This window comes from Tamandua tetradactyla, chromosome 10 (assembly GCF_023851605.1).
Source record: "Tamandua tetradactyla isolate mTamTet1 chromosome 10, mTamTet1.pri, whole genome shotgun sequence".
In the NCBI taxonomy this organism is placed as follows: Eukaryota; Metazoa; Chordata; class Mammalia; order Pilosa; family Myrmecophagidae; genus Tamandua; species Tamandua tetradactyla.
In genome coordinates, this window is record NC_135336.1 from 45643020 (window position 1) to 45660591 (window position 17572).

The following is a 17572-nucleotide window of genomic DNA, read 5'->3' on the forward strand; positions in this document are numbered from 1 at the left end:
CGAAAATTTTCCCTTACCTACTGTTTGCTTTTAAAAAAATGTTCCAGCTTCAGTCTCTCTCTCCTTTCCAGTTACTGTAAGGTTATGACATACCATAAAAGGCCAAATCATACACAACAGATCCCCATTCTTTTTCCACCCTTTCCCTGTTCCTCTCCCATCCGGCCCTTATTCCCTGGGTAACCATGCCAATTATCCATCACCAGCTGACTGACCTAGGCAGCCCAATCCAAGAATTACCAGACACTTAGTGTTAAGCCACCCAAATTTTACTTGCAAATGAAAAAGAATGCAAAGAGGTCAATTTGCTTAAAGCCTGCCATTCTTCTAGATTAAAAACCAAAGAAGAAACACCTAGGATCACTTATTGTTTTGTATGCTATATCAGGGGGTTCACATTTCATTCTTTTTCCACGTGAGTATCCCCTTATTGCAAAACTATTTGCTGAATTTTTGTTTGTTTGGGAAGTACATGGACTGGGAATTGAACCCAGGTCTCTGGACACCACCCAGGATCACTTTTTTTTTTTTGCATGGGCAGGCACCAGGAATCGAACCCAGTTCTCTGGCATGGCAGGCAAGAGACCTGCCTGCTGAGCCACCATGGCCTGCCCCCTCCAGGATCACTTTTAAAGCCATCATAAACTATGGACTAGAGTGCACATTGTGGCTGTCCATCCTAGAAACACACAAACTACCCATACTGACTCAAAAAGAAATAGAAGATCTCAACAGACCAGTGACTAGGTAAGAGACTGAAACAGTAATCCAAAATGTCCCAAAAAAGAGAAGCCCAGGACTAGATGGCTTCACTGGTGAGATTTACCAAACATTCCAGGATGAGTTAACAACAAACCATTCAAACTCTTCCAAAAAAAACTGAAAAGAAGGAAAACTTCCAACTCATTCTGAGGTCAACATTACCCTTACACCTAAATCAGAAAAGATATCACAGGAAAAGAAAATTAGAGACCAATATCCCATATGAATATATGAATAAAACCTAGGCGAACCATATCTGTGATCACTAGGTTCAGGTGCCAACTTGGCCAGGTGAAGGTGCCCACTTTTTCTGTTTCTTAAGTCATCAACATGTGAATTTCATCTATGTCTGATTATGTCTGCAGTCAGCTAAGGGGAGTGCCTTCTGCAATGAGTGAAGCCTAAAAGAAGTCAGAAGAGAGAGAAACAGCTGAGGAGAGCTCTAAGGAGCTCAGCACAATGCAACTCAGCGCCAGCTCAAGACCCACACATTTGGAGATGCAGAAAGAAATCAGCCAAAGGAAAGCTGTTTGAACCCAGAAGCCAGGAGGGAAGGCCAGCAGATGTCACCATGTACCTTCCCATGTGACAGAAGAACTCAGATGAAAGCTATCTGCCTTTCTTCTGAAGAACCGTACATTTTTAACTAAATAAATCCCCTTTACAAAAGCCAAATCCATCTCTGCTGTATTGAATTCCAGCAGCACTAGCAAACTAAAACCTACAGTATATTAAAAGAGTTATAAACCATAATCAGGTGGCATTTATCCCTGTATGCAAAGGTGTTCAACATAATACAAATTAATCTAACACATCACCTTAATAAAATTAAGGGGGGAGAAACATGATCATCTCAACCAATGCAAAAAAAGGCCTTTAAAAAGTCAATGCAGGCGGGCCGCGGTGGCTCAGCGGGCAAAGTGCTTGCCTGCTATGCCGGAGGACCTCGGTTCGATTCCCGGCCCCAGCCCATGTAACAAAAACGGAGAAACAGAATACAATAAAACAAGAAAATGTTTTAAAATGTTTCCCTTTCTTCCTTCCTTTCTTCCTTCTATCCTTCCTTCCTTCTCTCTGTCTTTCCTTTAAAAAAAAAAAAAAAAAAAAAAAAAAAAAAAAAAGTCAATGCAAAAAAAGGCCTTTAAAAAGTCCAGCACCTATTCTTGATAAAAACACTTAAAAAACTAGAAACAGAAGGAAACTTCTTCAACATGACAAACAGCTTATATGAAAGACCCATCAATAACATCGTACTCAGAGATGACAGAAGAAGGCATTCTCTCTAGGATCAGGAACAAGACAAGGTTGCCCACCCTCACCACTGTTATTCAACATTGTGCTGGAAGTTCTAGCCAGAGTAATCAGCCAAAAAAAAAAAAAAAAAAAAATTCAGTCAAGAGAAGAAAGCATGAAGTTCAACTTTAGTATTTGCAGAAGACATGATCCTATATACAGAAAGGCCTGAAAAACCTGCAATAAACTTACTAGAGCTAACAAATGAGTCCAATAAAGTGGCTGATACAAGTTCAACACGTAAAAATCAGTAGTATTTCTATACACTAGAAAAACGTATGTGAAGTTTTAGAAATAGATGGTGATGATATAGACACATTACTGGGAGTATAGTTAACATCACTGAATTATGTATATGAATGTGGTTAAAAGGGGAAGTTTAGGGTCATATGTGTGTACTGGGAATAAAAATTAAAAGACAAAACACAGGACTGTACAACACAGTGAACCCTACAGTAAGGGATGCCCTACTACAGTTAAGAGTACAGGTATAAAAATGTTCTTTCATGAATATAATAAATGTATCACACTGATGCAAAGCAGTAATAATAAGCAGATATATTGGGGGAAACACACCTAAACACTATGGATATGGTTAATAGTACAATTATAATATTCTTTCATCAACTATAACAAGGGTACCACACTAATGCAAAGTTTCAACAACAGAGGGTATATGGGAATACTGTAATTTTTACACGAATTTTCTGTAGACCTATAAACCCCCTCAAAAGGTGAAAAAAAACCCTTAACACTAACTACAACCTCAAAACCCCTTACTTCACCAGTTAAGTCACTACTGAGACTCTGTCTCTCCCTTTCTCAGCAAATCTAATGAACTCAGTTTTGCATAATCAAAAAACCCCACAGACTGGAAAAAAATATTTACAAATCATATACATGTATCCAGAATTATGAAGAACTCTTAGGACTCAATAATAAAGACAACCCAACTAAAACATAAGAAACAGGTTCAAATAGATATCTCTCCAAAGATACACAAATGGCCAACGAGCACATGATAAAGTAAATGGGGTAAAATGTTAACTGGTGAATATGGGTAAAAGGTACAGGTGTATTCTTCATACTTAGCATCATTAGTCACCAGGGAAATGCAAATCAAAACTACAATGAGATACCACTTCATAGTCACTAGAATGGCTATAAGCAAAAATATAATAACAAGTGTTAGGATGTGGAGAAACTGAAACTCTCATACATTGCTGGTATATAAGAATGTAAAATGCCGCAAAAACATGTATAGAATAAAAATAAAAGAAAAAAAAGAATGTAAAATGCTGCAACCACTTTGTAAACTAATTTGGGAGGTTTTCAAACATTAAACATACAACTTACTTTCAATTAGTTCAGAAAAAAGGGGGCCAGGGGAGGAGGAGGGATAGAGAGTGCACACCAGCCCAAATGATACAGTAAATGGGGTAAAATGTTAACAACTAGTGAATATGGGTAAAAGGTATAGGTGTATTCTTCATACCACTCTCATTCTTGCATCTCTTTGAAAATTTGAAACTATGCCCAAGTAAGAAGTTAAAATTTTTAACAGGTTAACCAAAATGAAAATGTAAACATAAAGCTATCACATGATCCATCAATTTAATTCCTAAGTATCTATCCAAGAGAAATGAAAACATATGCCCTCAAAATACTTTTACACAAATGTTCATAGTAGCATTATTTATAATCACAAAATGTGGAAAAACCTAAATGTCCATTAATTGAGGAATGGATAAACAAAATGTGGTATGCTAGAGAATAATATTGGCAATAAAAAAAGTGAACCTCGAAACCATTATGCTTGGTGAAAGAAGTCAGAGAAGAACAAATATTGCATGACCCTGTTCTTATGACATGTTCATAATAGGCAAATACATAAAAACAGAAAGTACAGTAGTCATTGCCTAGGAAGGGAGGGGAAATATGGAGTGACTGCTAATGGGCACAAAGTTTCTTTTCAGGATGATGAAAACTGTTCTAAAATTAGATTATAGTAATGGCTGCACAACTCTGGAAATATACTAAAAACCCTGAATTGTACAATGCAGACAGGTGAATTTAATAGTATGTGAATTGTATTTCAAAAAAGTGTTGTTGTTTTTTAAGTAAGAGATGCCCACAGATATGGCTAAGTCTCAACCCATTCGGCATAATATCTAACGATTAATCTTCATTTCCTGATCTGGCCCCTGCTGCTGCCTCATCTTGGCCACAGCCCCATCTCTCCTAGAATAGCCACCAAACCATATCACATGCCACTCCCCCAGTATAATAAGCTGTGGCATATGTTCATTAACTTTGTTAATGCTATTTTCTGTACTGAAAATGATCATCCCCAACCCCAATACCTCTATCCATTGCAAACATCTACTCCTTGGTCTCAGTTCTAAGTAGAAAACACTCCCCCTACCTCCTCAAGGCAGAGCTAGGTGCCTCCTCCTCCAGATGTCTGCTCTTATACCTTTTGCTTATAATATATCAACTAATATTCAGTGAACATTTATTTTTAATAAGTTATGTATTTTATTTTATTGTTCAGTGAGCACTTACATGAACTAAGCACTTCACATACATTATTCTATTTAATTCTTCCAACAATCCTGTAACATAGTTGCACCCCCATTTTACAAACCTAGAGGGTAACTTATCTTAGATCTCATAGCTAATAAAGGGGAAGAAACTAGATCTGGAGGCAGAGCTGTCTGACATGAAAGCCTAAGGTTGTACCTCCACAGAACCACACCTTATCATCCTGGAGTCAACTGTTTACAGGCCTGCCCTTTTCTATATGGCAAGTCCAAGATGATCAGACTGTTTCTCATTTATTTTTGAATACTCACCACTATAGGCAACAAGTAGATACTCAAATACTGATAGAAATAGCAATTAACAAAAATGTTTCTGTAGGTAGGTATACAATTTCACCTAAAGAATTCACTTGGATGCAAACAATCTGAATTGGCTGATTTTAGCATATCTTCGGTCACAGCGAGTTTAAATTCCAGATTCCCAACATACATTTAGAAAGCTCCCTTCCCATCTCCATAATACTTACCAGCCTGAGAAACATTTTCACCATGCACTCTAGCACGCCCACAATTATTACTGTAGTGGAAGGGAAGGAGTGATAGTGATACCTACTTTCCTAGAAAGTCTTTAATTAAATCCCATCTCTCTATATCAGCATGGTTGATTTGGTGTTGTCACTTATGGCTTGTTACTTTTTCTATAAAATGTGGGAGAGCCATGATAATTTCAAGATACTTTTCATTTACATTCTTTGAACCCTGTATTTATTTACTAATTCCTTTTTTATTCTTCCTCCCATTGTGAACTTACTTTACAATTCTTAATGGGACTCATATATACTAAACCAGTTCTCACACCCTTCCCTCTTTAACAGCTCTTTATCAATAAATCTCTAACAGACCTTCCTGGAATATACTAGATATTATTTTATTTCCTTTCTCTATGAACATCACTCTTCTGTATGAAGGCTTCTCCTGTAATCCACTTTTTCTCTAAAATCAAAATAAGATTTCTAACTCACTGTTCTGAGTTGTTCAGCACAAACTGTCACTAAGTAGAGCACCTGTTGCTACACTCATCTTTCATAAACTGTCTAAATATTATAAAAACAGTAAACTGGAATGTTCAGAGGATGATAGTTAAATGGCTGAGCTTTTTATCTGAAAGCCTAGCTAAAATATCCCACTGGCTGAAAACTTTGGAGGATGGACTGAAATTCTATGTTCCTACTTAGTCAAGGAATCATCAAGAATTTATTTTTCTTAAGGATCTTTTAGGACATTTTTGTCACCATTATGGAAGTCAGATTTCCACACACTTAGCTGTGGATATAGTCTGGGGGAGAATGGAAAACCCAGGATAACTCCTCTACATTGGTATGTTCTGTATTATTTATAAGAAATTTTCTGAAGCAGTTACAAAAATAACTTACAAATGTTTTTACTTAAATGATTCTTTATTGAGGCTTTGACTTATTGTGGTGGTTTAAAGCTATATGTACCCCCAGAAACACATGTTCTTAAATCTAATCCATTCCTGTGAGTGTAAACCCATTCTAAGCAAAATCTTTTGACAAGGTTAGCTAAGATGTGAACCACCTCATTAAGAATGGGGCTTAATTCTATTACTGGAGTCTTTTATAAATGGAATGATTACAAAGAGGAGAAAGTCACAGCAGAAAGAATGAGAAACTGACAGACCAGGAGGAGAAGGGAGAGACCAGCAGATGCTGCCATGAGCTTTGCCATGTGGCAGAGGAGCCAAGGACTGCTGACAGCTGGTTTTCAGGAAGAAAGCATCACTTGCTGATGTCCTGATCTGGACATTCTCGTGGCCTCAAATTGTAAGCGAACAAATTCCCATTGTTTAAGCTAACCCATTTTATGGTATCTGCTTTAAACAGCCTAGGAAATTAAAGCACCATTACTGGTAACAGACAGAAAATATCACTGTTATCAATAATATATAATAATATATCCTATATATATATGTATCCTACGTATTTGCACACCAATGTTCATAGCAGCATTATTTACATGGTACTTACATCCTAATTAATACCATGTTATATTAAGACAAAATTGATACCTGCGAAGTGGCCTTATTTTAAATACTTGACTTCATCAGAACTAAGGCCCACATCGATAGGGAAAAGAACCAAAAGAAAAATAACCACCTTCTAAAAAGTGAAAAGTAAAGAAAACTCTGTTAAGAGATAAGAATCTTCTATAATATCTAAAAACATCTTGATAGCTTCCAAGTATAGGCCAGGCACTGTCAGTGTGCAAGTGGTACTGTCTTCTCTCTAGCAAAACATATAACAATTTAAGCAAATAAAAGTAAGAAGATATACCCAGCCTTTAACTTCAATATCATTATTAACAGGAAATCTTTAACAGAATCACTTTGCATTTTTGTAAGTGCCTTACGCATTTTCCTAATGGCTCACAAAATATGTCTGTGGGATCCTGGTGTGCCCATTTCACAGTGAGATTAGGTGTTCTACTCAAAACCACAAAATGAGTCCAGTAGGTGGATTGAGAAACTCTTAAACCTTTAAAGAGAGTTTCTTATGCTAATAAAACCCAATAAGCAAAGACATGCCTTAGTTCAGCTGAAACTGTAATCTGAGAAATACCAGAGGGTCACAAAGTAAAAAAGGCAACATTCTTTTGTATAAAAACTACTCCACAAACTTCTTTGATACGTAGTGGGGGAGGGCATGGGGGCAGTATGATCAAGTACCTTCTTAGTGCCAGGCAGTTTTGAGGGAAATACAGTATGACACAGTTCCTACCTTTGAGGGCCATACAATAATCTTCAAAACAGACTCATCAACTCCATCCACTGAGATACTCCAGCTTTTTGCCAGGTGTCAAAAGGTCCCTTCTTAAAAGAGGCTTTCCCTTCATCACCAGGAAGCTATCCTAAAGTAGCTCTCTTTCTTTTTTTTTTCTTTAAATAGCATTTTCACGAGCTCTAATTATCAATTATTATATTAATGATTATTACAATCATTCTTTTTTCTCCCATGCACACTTAGAATGTGAGCTCCTTAAGAAATCATGTCTGCGGCGGCCAGCGACCCCCGCCTCCACGCGCGGTTTCCCGGGCCGACTGCCGTGCAGACAGACGAGCGCCACGAGCACCACCTACTGGGCAGGAAAAGAAAAACAGAGCCCAGAGATTTCACAGAAAAAGCTTTCAACCAGCTGGGTCCCACACCCAGGGAAATCTGATCAAATGCCCAGACACCAGCAGAAAATAATGGATGACGCTCGGAAAATTGAAGATATGGCCCAGTCAAAGGAACAAACCAATAGTTCAAATGAGATACAGGAGCTGAGACAACTAATGCTGAATATACGAACAGAAATGGAAAAACTCTTCAAAAACCAAATCAATAAATTGAGGGAGGACATGAAGAAGACATGGGCTGAACAAAAAGAAGAAATAGAAAATCTGAAAAAACAAATCACAGAACTTATGGGAGTGAAGGACAAAGTAGAAAAAATGGAAAAAACAATGGATACCTACAATGGTAGATCTAAAGAGACAGAAGCTACAATTAGTGAACTGGAGGATGGAACATCTGAATTCCAAAAAGAAACAGAAACTTTAGGGAAAAGAATGGAAAAACTTGAGCAGGGGATCAGGGAACTGAATGACAATATGAAGCGCACAAATATACGTGTTGTGGGTGTCCCAGAAGGAGAAGAGAAGGGAAAAGGAGGAGAAAAACTAATGGAAGAAATTATCACTGAAAATTTCCCAACTCTTATGAAAGACCTAAATTTGCAGATCCAAGAAGTGCAGCGCACCCCAAAGAGATTAGACCCAAATAGGCGTTCTCCAAGACACTTACTAGTTAGAATGTCAGAGGTCAAAGAGAAAGAGAGGATCTTGAAAGCAGCAAGAGAAAAACAATCTGTCACATACAAGGGAAACCCAATAAGACTATGTGTAGATTTCTCAGCAGAAACCATGGAAGCTAGAAGACAGTGGGATGATATATTTAAATTACTAAAAGAGAAAAACTGCCAACCAAGACTCCTATATCCAGCAAAATTGTCCTTCAAAAATGAAGGAGAAATTAAAACATTTATAGACAAAAAGTCACTGAGAGAATTTGTGACCAAGAGACCAGCTCTGCAAGAAATACTAAAGGGAGCACTAGAGTCAGATACGAAAAGACAGAAGAGAGAGGTATGGAGTAAAGTGTAGAAAGAAGGAAAATCAGATATGATATATATAATACAAAAGGCAAAATGGTAGAGGAAAATATTATCCAAACAGTAATAATACTAAAAGTTAATGGACTGAATTTCCCAATCAAAAGATAGAGAATGGCAGAATGGATTACGACCCAGCAATACCACTGCTAGGTATCTACTCAAAGGACTTAAGGGCAAAGACACAGACGGACATTTGCACACCAGTGTTTATAGCAGCATTATCTACAATTGCAAAGAGATGGAAACAGCCAAAATGTTCATCAACAGACGAGTGGCTAAACAAACTGTGGCGTATACCTACGATGGAATATTATGCAGCTTTAAGACAGACTAAACTTATGAAGCATGTAATAACATGGATGGACCTAGAGAACATTATGCTGAGTGAGTCTAGCCCAAAACTAAAGGACAAATACTGTAAGGTCCCACTGATGTGAACCGACATTCGAGAATCAGCTTGGAATATATCATTGGTAACAGAGACCAGCAGGAGTTAGAAACAGGGTAAGATAATGGGTAATTGGAGCTGAAGGGATACAGACTGTGCAACAGGACTAGATACAAAAACTCAAAAATGGACAGCACAATAATACCTAAGTGCAATGTAACTAGGTTGGAACACTGAATGAAGCTGCACCTGAAATATGGTTTTTTGTTTGTTTGTTTGTTTGTGTGTTTGTATCTTTTGTTTTTGTTTTTTTTCTTTTTCCTTTTTTTATATATATATATAATTAGTATTATTATTTTAATTCTCTTCTCTATATTAACACTCTATATCTTTTTCTGCTGTTTTGCTAGTTCTTTTCCTAAATCGATGCAAATGTACTAAGAAATGATGATCATACATCTATGTGATGATACTAAGAATTACTGAGTGCATTTGTAGAATGGAATGATTTCTAAATGTTGTGTTAATTTCTTTTCTTTTTTTTGATTAATAAAAAAAATTTAAAAAAAAAAAAAAAAAAGAAATCATGTCTGTCTTCTTCTCTACTGCACCCTCAATGACTAGCACAGCATATGGCCATAACAGTCACCATAAACACTTATTAAAGAAATGGAAACAAGAACTGTGATCAGGAAAAGGTTCCTAATGACCAACATGCCCCAGGCCTGTTAACTCCAAATGCCTGCATTTGGCTTCCTTGGTTAAAACTGGGTACTCACCTCCACCTGAGTGACATTAATGACTACCAACACCACCATCAACGCTGTAAGCAGAGAGCAGAAAAGCCGCAGTTTGAAGAAATTGGTCCACATTGTCTAGCTGTGTCTTGATCATCCATGGCCGACACCATGCTACTTTCATTCTTCAAAACTCCATGTCTTTGTTTTACTGAACTACAGATGAGATTTCAGTTTAAACTGCTTATTTCCTGCTGGTATCCTTAAGAGTTCTTTGTAAAGAGAGACTGGAATTTAAGAAGCACATTTTTCTTCAAAGAACTCCTTTAAAGAAAGATAAGAAAACAGATCACTAATTGCAATAGCCAAGTGTGGGATAAGAGGAAAGGCAACATATTTCCTCTTCCTTAACCTTATCTAGGGCCCAGTGCAATGAAGACAAAGCAAAAGGCCACAGCACAGTAACATCTATTCCATTTCCAGACAATCTTCTCAAAGTTTCCTTTTACAACTCCAGGCTCCTGTATAAATACAGTTAGGCTTGCCATATTACCATTTCAGCTGTAAGTTTTAAAAGAGCAAAGAGAAATGTCTTTAAACTCTTACAAACTGCAATATAAAGTAATTTACATGTCTATAGAGATACCACCTCATACCCACTACGATGGCTGCCATTTAAAAAAAATGGTAAATAAATGTTGGCTAGGATGTGAAGAAATAGAACCCTCATGCATTGTTGGAGGGAATGTAAAATGGTGTAGCTATTGTAGAAAACAGTTTGGTGGTTCCTCAGAAAGTTAAGTATAGAATTACCATATGATCCAGTAATCTCATTTCTAGATATATATCCAAAAGTATTGAAAGCAGGGACTCAAAAACATTTGTTCACCAGTGTTCATAGTAGCAATATTTACAACAACCAAAAGGTGGAAGCAACCCAAGTGTCCATCAACAGATGAAAAGATAAACAAAATGTGGTACAGATATACAATGGAGTATTATTCATCTGTAATAAAGGAATGACATTATGATACATACTACAACATGGATGAACCCTGAAGACATCACATTGAGTGAAATAAGCCAGATTACTTCAAATAAAGGACAAATATTGCATGATCTGACTTATATGAAATAATTAAAATATGCAAATTTGATATGGTCAGAAATTAGAATACAAGTTACCAAGGAAGGAGTGGGTGTGGGGGTGAGGAAGGGAGACTTAATGCTTATTTGGTAGAGTTTCCGTTTGGAGTGATGGAAAAGTTTTGGTAATAGATGGTGCTGATGTATTAAAACATTGTGAATGTAATTAATACCAGCAAATTATGCAGTTGGAAGTGGCTAAAATAGGAAATTTTATGTTATAAGTATGTTACTATAATAAATTTCTTTTAAAAACTCAGAATGCACAAACACAAAAAAAGAACCCTAATGTAAACTATAGCTTCAATTAATAATATAATTAATATAATCTCTGCATCTGTATGTATCTGACTCCCCATCTAGACTATACCAACTATGACTTAGAAAAAAAAAAAAAACAGAAACCACATATTAGAGATTAAGCACCTTAATGGTAACAATGTATTGTGCTTTTTTGATTCCCTCACCCATATTTAGATTTTTACATGGTGTGGTAGTTAGATTCAGTTGTCAACTTGGCCAGGTGAAGATACCTAGTTCTGTTGCTGTGGACATGAGCCAATGGCATGTGAACCTCATCTGTTGCTGATTACATCTGCAGTCTGCTAGGAGACACGCCTGCTGTAATGAATGATGTTTGATTTAATTAGCTGGTGCTTAAATGAGAGAACATAGGGTAGCATAGCCCCAGCAGCTCAGCATACCTCATCTCAGCACTTGCAGCTCAGTACAGGCCTTTGGAGATACAGAAAGAAATCACCTTGGAGAAAGTTGTTGGAACCCAGAGGCCTGGAGAGAAGGCCAGCAAAGATCACCCTACGCCTTCCTACGTAAGAAAGAACCTCAGTTGAAAGTTAGCTGCCTTTCCTCTGAAAAACTAATGAAATAAATCCCCTTTTATTAAAAGCCAATCTGTCTCTGGTATGTTGCATTCCAGCAGCTAGCAAACTAAAACACATGGCATGCACTGATTCAACAATTCATGCAAGAAATAATTATGGATGCCTACTACATACCAGCCACTGTACTATATGCCAGAAATTCCCCATAAAAGCTTATACCATATTAGGCAAAAGGTAGTTTTTCCCTTTTCAGCTGAAGAGGGGAAATAAATACACCACTTCTGGCCTCTCAGCAGGAATACCAGGCACTAAACCTGCCAGGCACTTAACTAAAACTGCACTTAACCATCTCATGACCCACACCACCATCCCTCTGCAACACTCAGCCACCCACCCACTCTGAAGTGTCTGTACATTATAGGAAGGAAACGGCTGTGAAATAAAGGTAATAACTCTGTCACCAGAATCCCAAGTGCTCCACTGTAGAAACCCTTCTCAAAGAGTTGGTGATAAGAATTATGGGTTTCCCTGACGGCAAGCAAGGGAGAAAACCAAAAATGACTCTCCACAAGAACTCAGCTACAACATGGGCAGGAGCAGTTCGTGGCCTGTGATGGATATAGACAATTTAGAGGCTGTCAGTGTGGTTAGGGGGGCAGTCAGCAGCTGTACATTAGTAGCTAGTGGTGCAGAAGGACGGTAAGAACAGCAGACCCCAAAGCTAAAGACACTACAGGCTAAGGGTTAACAATCCAAATATGCACAAAGCCTGTCATGGCCAGGGACTCCCAATGAAAATCATCCTGGAAGGTCATACCTGGAAAAGACATGACTTCCTGCCACAAGCAAGTAGAGCGCTAATATTTGAGAGATCCAATTGTAAACCTAAGTAGATGTAGCCTAAATTGATCTTTCTCTGAAAATATATACACCAAAATATTAATAGTGATCATCTCTGGGCAGTTTTTGTTTCTCCTTCATGTCCAGATACAGTGCCTGGAGTCACATATCACAAATATAAGAATAAAGTTGGCTTTTAAAAATAAAAACCCATTAAGAATTACTGATTATATATGTAGAATGGAATGATATCTTATGGTTTTGTTTGTTTGTTGTTAGTTTTTTTTAATTAATAAAAAAGAAAAAATAAAAAAATAAAAACCCATGATAAGACATGAGAAGAAATAAGGCATTAAATCAGATCAGGATAAAAATTCAATTTACAATGAAGATTTATAAGTGAAAGAAGAAAGTAAGAGGATTCTGTTATTTTCCCATAAATACAAACCTAGGTACTATAACAAAAAAAAAAATTTACAAAGGAAAACATCATTTGGTATTTCAAATCGCCTTAGACCCAAGTAAGAGCAATAGTGCAGAGTGGGAATAATTCTAGAAAGAAGTTTCCCAGACTAACCAATACATAAAAATATATCATTCAAAATATATATATGTATCATTCAATGTAATTTACCTTTTCGGAAATTTCCAATTCCAAGAAGAAATGTTCACTTGAACTTAAAAGTTTACATCTAACTTTCACTCCAGTACGAAATCCTGAACCCAGGCAATAATGACAGCAGCCCTTATTTTTTTCTTGCCACATTGGAAGCACAAGTTGATGACTTTTCATTTGTATACCATTCTTCCTGTTTCAACAGAAATAACCATATGATTTAAAGATTAAAGATACTAAAAATGAAATAAAAACATTGGCAATTAAGAATACAATTTTATAAACAGAAATGTATACACAGATTTAAGTACAATGTAGTGAAGGGAGTGGAGTAGAAACATTTCCTTTCCTTATTAATAAAAAACAACTGGCTATCCTCCTTTGTTCTGGAGCCGCTAGAAGGAAAAATCTGAGAGGCTCATATGGTAGCCCATGACAAACTGTGGGATCTGTCCTGTAACTACTTGTTGAATAGTGCTTTGAAAACTTTTGCTTTTTTCTTTCTTTGAGGGCAGGCCACAGTGGCTCAGTGGCAGAGTTCTTTTTTCTTTCTTTGTTTTGTATATATGTTATATTATACAGTAAAAAAAGTTAAAAGAAAAAATACCGGCTGTCTATATTCATTAACTTCAAAATAGCAAATTATTCTCTTTAGCTGAAGGTAAAAACCTTATAAAGAGCAATATAACTGAAAAAATATACAAACCACAGAAAAGCTTCATATGTGATTTTTCTTAAACACTAGAACAAAGATTTAGTTAGAGGACCCATCCTTCCACTATAGTAAACAAAAGCTATTTGAATAGATTTTAAAGTTATGATTACTCCATGCGGAATAGTTCTATTGCTGCTCTAAAAAGGTTAAAATGATTATTGGAGTCTGTTTCTTTATCTGTAAAACAGGAACAAGAAAAGCTTGCATCTCTCCATACCTAGAGTATGGACCACACAAGTTCCTAACAGGAGAATACAAGATAAATGTAAGGATGTATTAAGGGAGACCTCCAGCCTAAAAAAAACTTAGAAGCAACCAGTCCATGGTCACTTCTTGTCTTTTTTTCATATTTCAACTGTTCATTCCTGACCACGTCCCTCAAACAAAAACTAGTAAAATCACATTTATTAAAAACCACAGCTATTAAAAGCACAACTACTTCCTTTAAACTCACCCCTAAACTTGAGCAGTCCTGTTTTCAGGTCTTTCTGAAGTGTCAGTTTATCACTTACACTTCCTTTATTTTTATGTGCAAAGGACAAGCAAAAAAGTAAAATGCATGGCCTGTCTTGCATTTGAGGCCCAATATTTGTTGGGACTCATGTCAAATTTTGAATCAGACTACTTCCAAATATAAGACATACACTAGCCAACCTAAGCTCTTTATGGCCTATAGCAGTAATTCTAGGCTGCCAATTAGTTATCCGACTTCCTATCCACATCCCACAAAAGAATTACAAGTGGGTTACTTACATCATTTGGAATTAAACTGTCAGTAACATAAATAAAATTCTTTAAGTTCAGTACTAAATAAATAAAATTAAGCAGCTAACCTCACCCTTCTGGGAGCTAATGTTCTTAGTCAACCATTTCATAAAGACATTATTTGATGGTGATAATTGCATAACATTGTGAATGCAACCCAGTGGAAGAAACTAGGTTATGGGTACGCAGGACCTTTTCACACTATTTTTGAAACTTTCCGTGAATCTACCATTGTTTCAAAGTAACATTTTTTCAATCATAGTGCAGAATATACGTCAAAATTGATTTAAAAAAAGCAAATGACAGGAGATCAAATAAACACATCCCTTATTGAATATAGTATCTTAAATTTATGTACCCTTATTTATATTTTCCCTGGTTCTAATTCTTTGATCTTATTGATATTCTACTTGATGTGTTCTGATTGTGAGCCACACAAAAAAATTTCGTGAACTCCGACATTAATAAATAATAAATATTTCCTTGTATTCAACCGGCCCCTCCCCCAAAAAAAAACTATTAATAGAAGACAACCACACATCTCCAGTTTCTGGGACAGTCCCATCCTAAGTACTGTGACGCATTATCCACATAATTCTAACTGTACTCCTCCAGAGCAAGCATCTGGGAATTTTAATTCAGAAGATATGGTCCCCATATAAAAAACAAAAGCACAAGTTTACATAGAATGTGTCCAAACCTAAAAGTTTACATTTCAAGCTTTCAAAAGAGGAGCTATATTTTACAGAATGCTGAGTAAGACCCTGGACCTTAACAGAACAGGGTCTAGAGGGAGAACTGGAGACCCATCCAAAACCATGATAATGACCGGTCAACCAAATAGGCTCAATCTTTGGACAAAACTGAAGCAAAAACAGTGGTCGGCAGAGTTTGTTTCCCCAGATTCCAATTCTACTTCATGTATGACCACTTCATACACCCAAAATGCTGACTCACCTAGGCTTCCTTGGCGCTTCTACCAAAACAGGAACCCATGCTTTCATGGAGATTACACTAGGAGTAGACTATTTGAAAATATATACAGTTAAAAAGAGTCACACAGCAGTAAATTCTATGGGAATGTAGACAGCTGGTTCTCAACCCTAAATGCACATTACTATCATATGAGAAGCTTTTAAAAACATCAATCCCTAGGTTCCATTCAATTAAATCAGAATCTGTGAAACTAGGGTCCAAGAAATAGCTTTTTAAATAGATCCCAGATACAGCCAGTTAAGAAAACCATAGAACCTCTCCAAAACATCAACTAGTTTCAATTCCATATTATCGGCAGCCCCTTCCAACATGAAAAAGTTAGAAATGGGCATAGCTCAAATACCCCTAAAGAGTCAGAGCAAGATCAAAGGTGACGGTGGAATTATACAGAGAAGGTAAGGTTTAAGAAATGAGCATGAGTGCTGAATCATTATTTTGATATTTCTTTTAGTCTCCAGTACCTTACAGCAGCTAGAAGTAAAAATCTAAAATGGTGGAACCCATACCAAACTCTGAAATCTGTTCTACAATTGTTGCAATATGCTTTGAAATTTATTGCCTTTTAGTATATGTTATTTTTCACAAAAAAGAAAAATATATATTTCTTCTAGTCTCCAGTGCCTGGAGCAGCTAAAACAAAAAATCTGAAACAGTGGAATGGTAGCCCATAACAAACTCTAAAATGTGTTCTGTCTCTTCTTACATTGTTTGTTTCTTTTCTTTGTATATATGTTATATTTAACAATAAAAAACGTTTAAAATTTTAAATTAAATTTACTTAAAAAAGAAAACCACTTGTAAAGAGGGGCCAGAGGGTGTTATTTGTTTTTCAGTTGGTCTAGAAACAGCCTCTCAGAATTGACATCTGAATTCTAACTTACATAGTTCTGCGGGACAACCCAACTTGAAGGCAACTTGACATATCAGCGATATATGCCTTTGTTTCCTTTCTCAGTAACAAATAACAGCATTTTATCAGGCTTAAGGAAATTGTGAGGGTAACAGACCTGGAAAGACAGTAAACACAGGCAAAGGAAAATAGAACCCAAGCATTATGGAATAGTGTGCTGCAGCCTCCACTGCGTGGAATCAGACACTCAGCAGGGTCTGGGAGTCACGCCAGCTTCCAACACACTCTGATGTTCCACACGATAACTGGCACGGAGAGGGAGGAGACCCACCAGAGCAGTGAGTTTCCATCGTTAAGAGAATGTGGTAACTATCCTTCCTTAGCGAAAATAATGAAAAGAAAAAATTCACAGCACAATTAAACACAAATTGTGTATAATCCCAAGCGGCTTCCAGACACCCTGCCTGAGAATCCTTCATCACCACCACGGTAACCTTTGAGCAGGCAGCGAAGAACGCCCGAGTCTCCCCATCACACCAGTGAAGTCAGACTCCTTTCTCCCCTTTACCGTCTGAATCTGATCCCATACAGCAGCTCGCTAAAGCGCGAACTGTCCACCGTGCAAGAGCGCTGTCAGCCAGGATGCAGCTAGTGCCGGGAGCGTCGAGGAGAACGGAGACAGGCCCTGAGGGAGGCGTCGCCGAGCGTCCCGCTAAGCATGGGGGAAGGTATAGGAGGAAAGGTGTCTCCACCCGTCGCCCCGAGGTCACCAGCCAGCGCTGCAGCAAGCCCAGAAAACTGAGGATGGAGATGCTCGCGCCCAGCCCCGCCCCGTCACTGCCC

General features: G+C 37.2%; 1 protein-coding gene across 3 annotated transcripts in view; it reads right to left on the minus strand.

Annotated features, from left to right (window-relative positions):
* Positions 1 to 17572, minus strand: part of NXPE3 (neurexophilin and PC-esterase domain family member 3) — a 58113-nt gene that overhangs the window by 40156 nt on the left and 385 nt on the right. Inside the window, exons 2-4 of one of the 3 annotated variants that reach the window (XM_077118511.1) lie at positions 16761 to 16886; positions 13422 to 13596; positions 10002 to 10283 (exon numbers count right to left, since the gene is read on the minus strand). In XM_077118511.1, coding sequence (XP_076974626.1) covers positions 10002 to 10094 — 93 coding nt within the window. In that variant the 5' untranslated portion in view covers positions 10095 to 10283; positions 13422 to 13596; positions 16761 to 16886. Of the gene's footprint in view, positions 1 to 10001; positions 10284 to 13421; positions 13597 to 15840; positions 15922 to 16760; positions 16887 to 17572 lie in introns of those variants that run through there. The other 2 variants (XM_077118512.1, XM_077118510.1) reach the window with 2 other exon arrangements.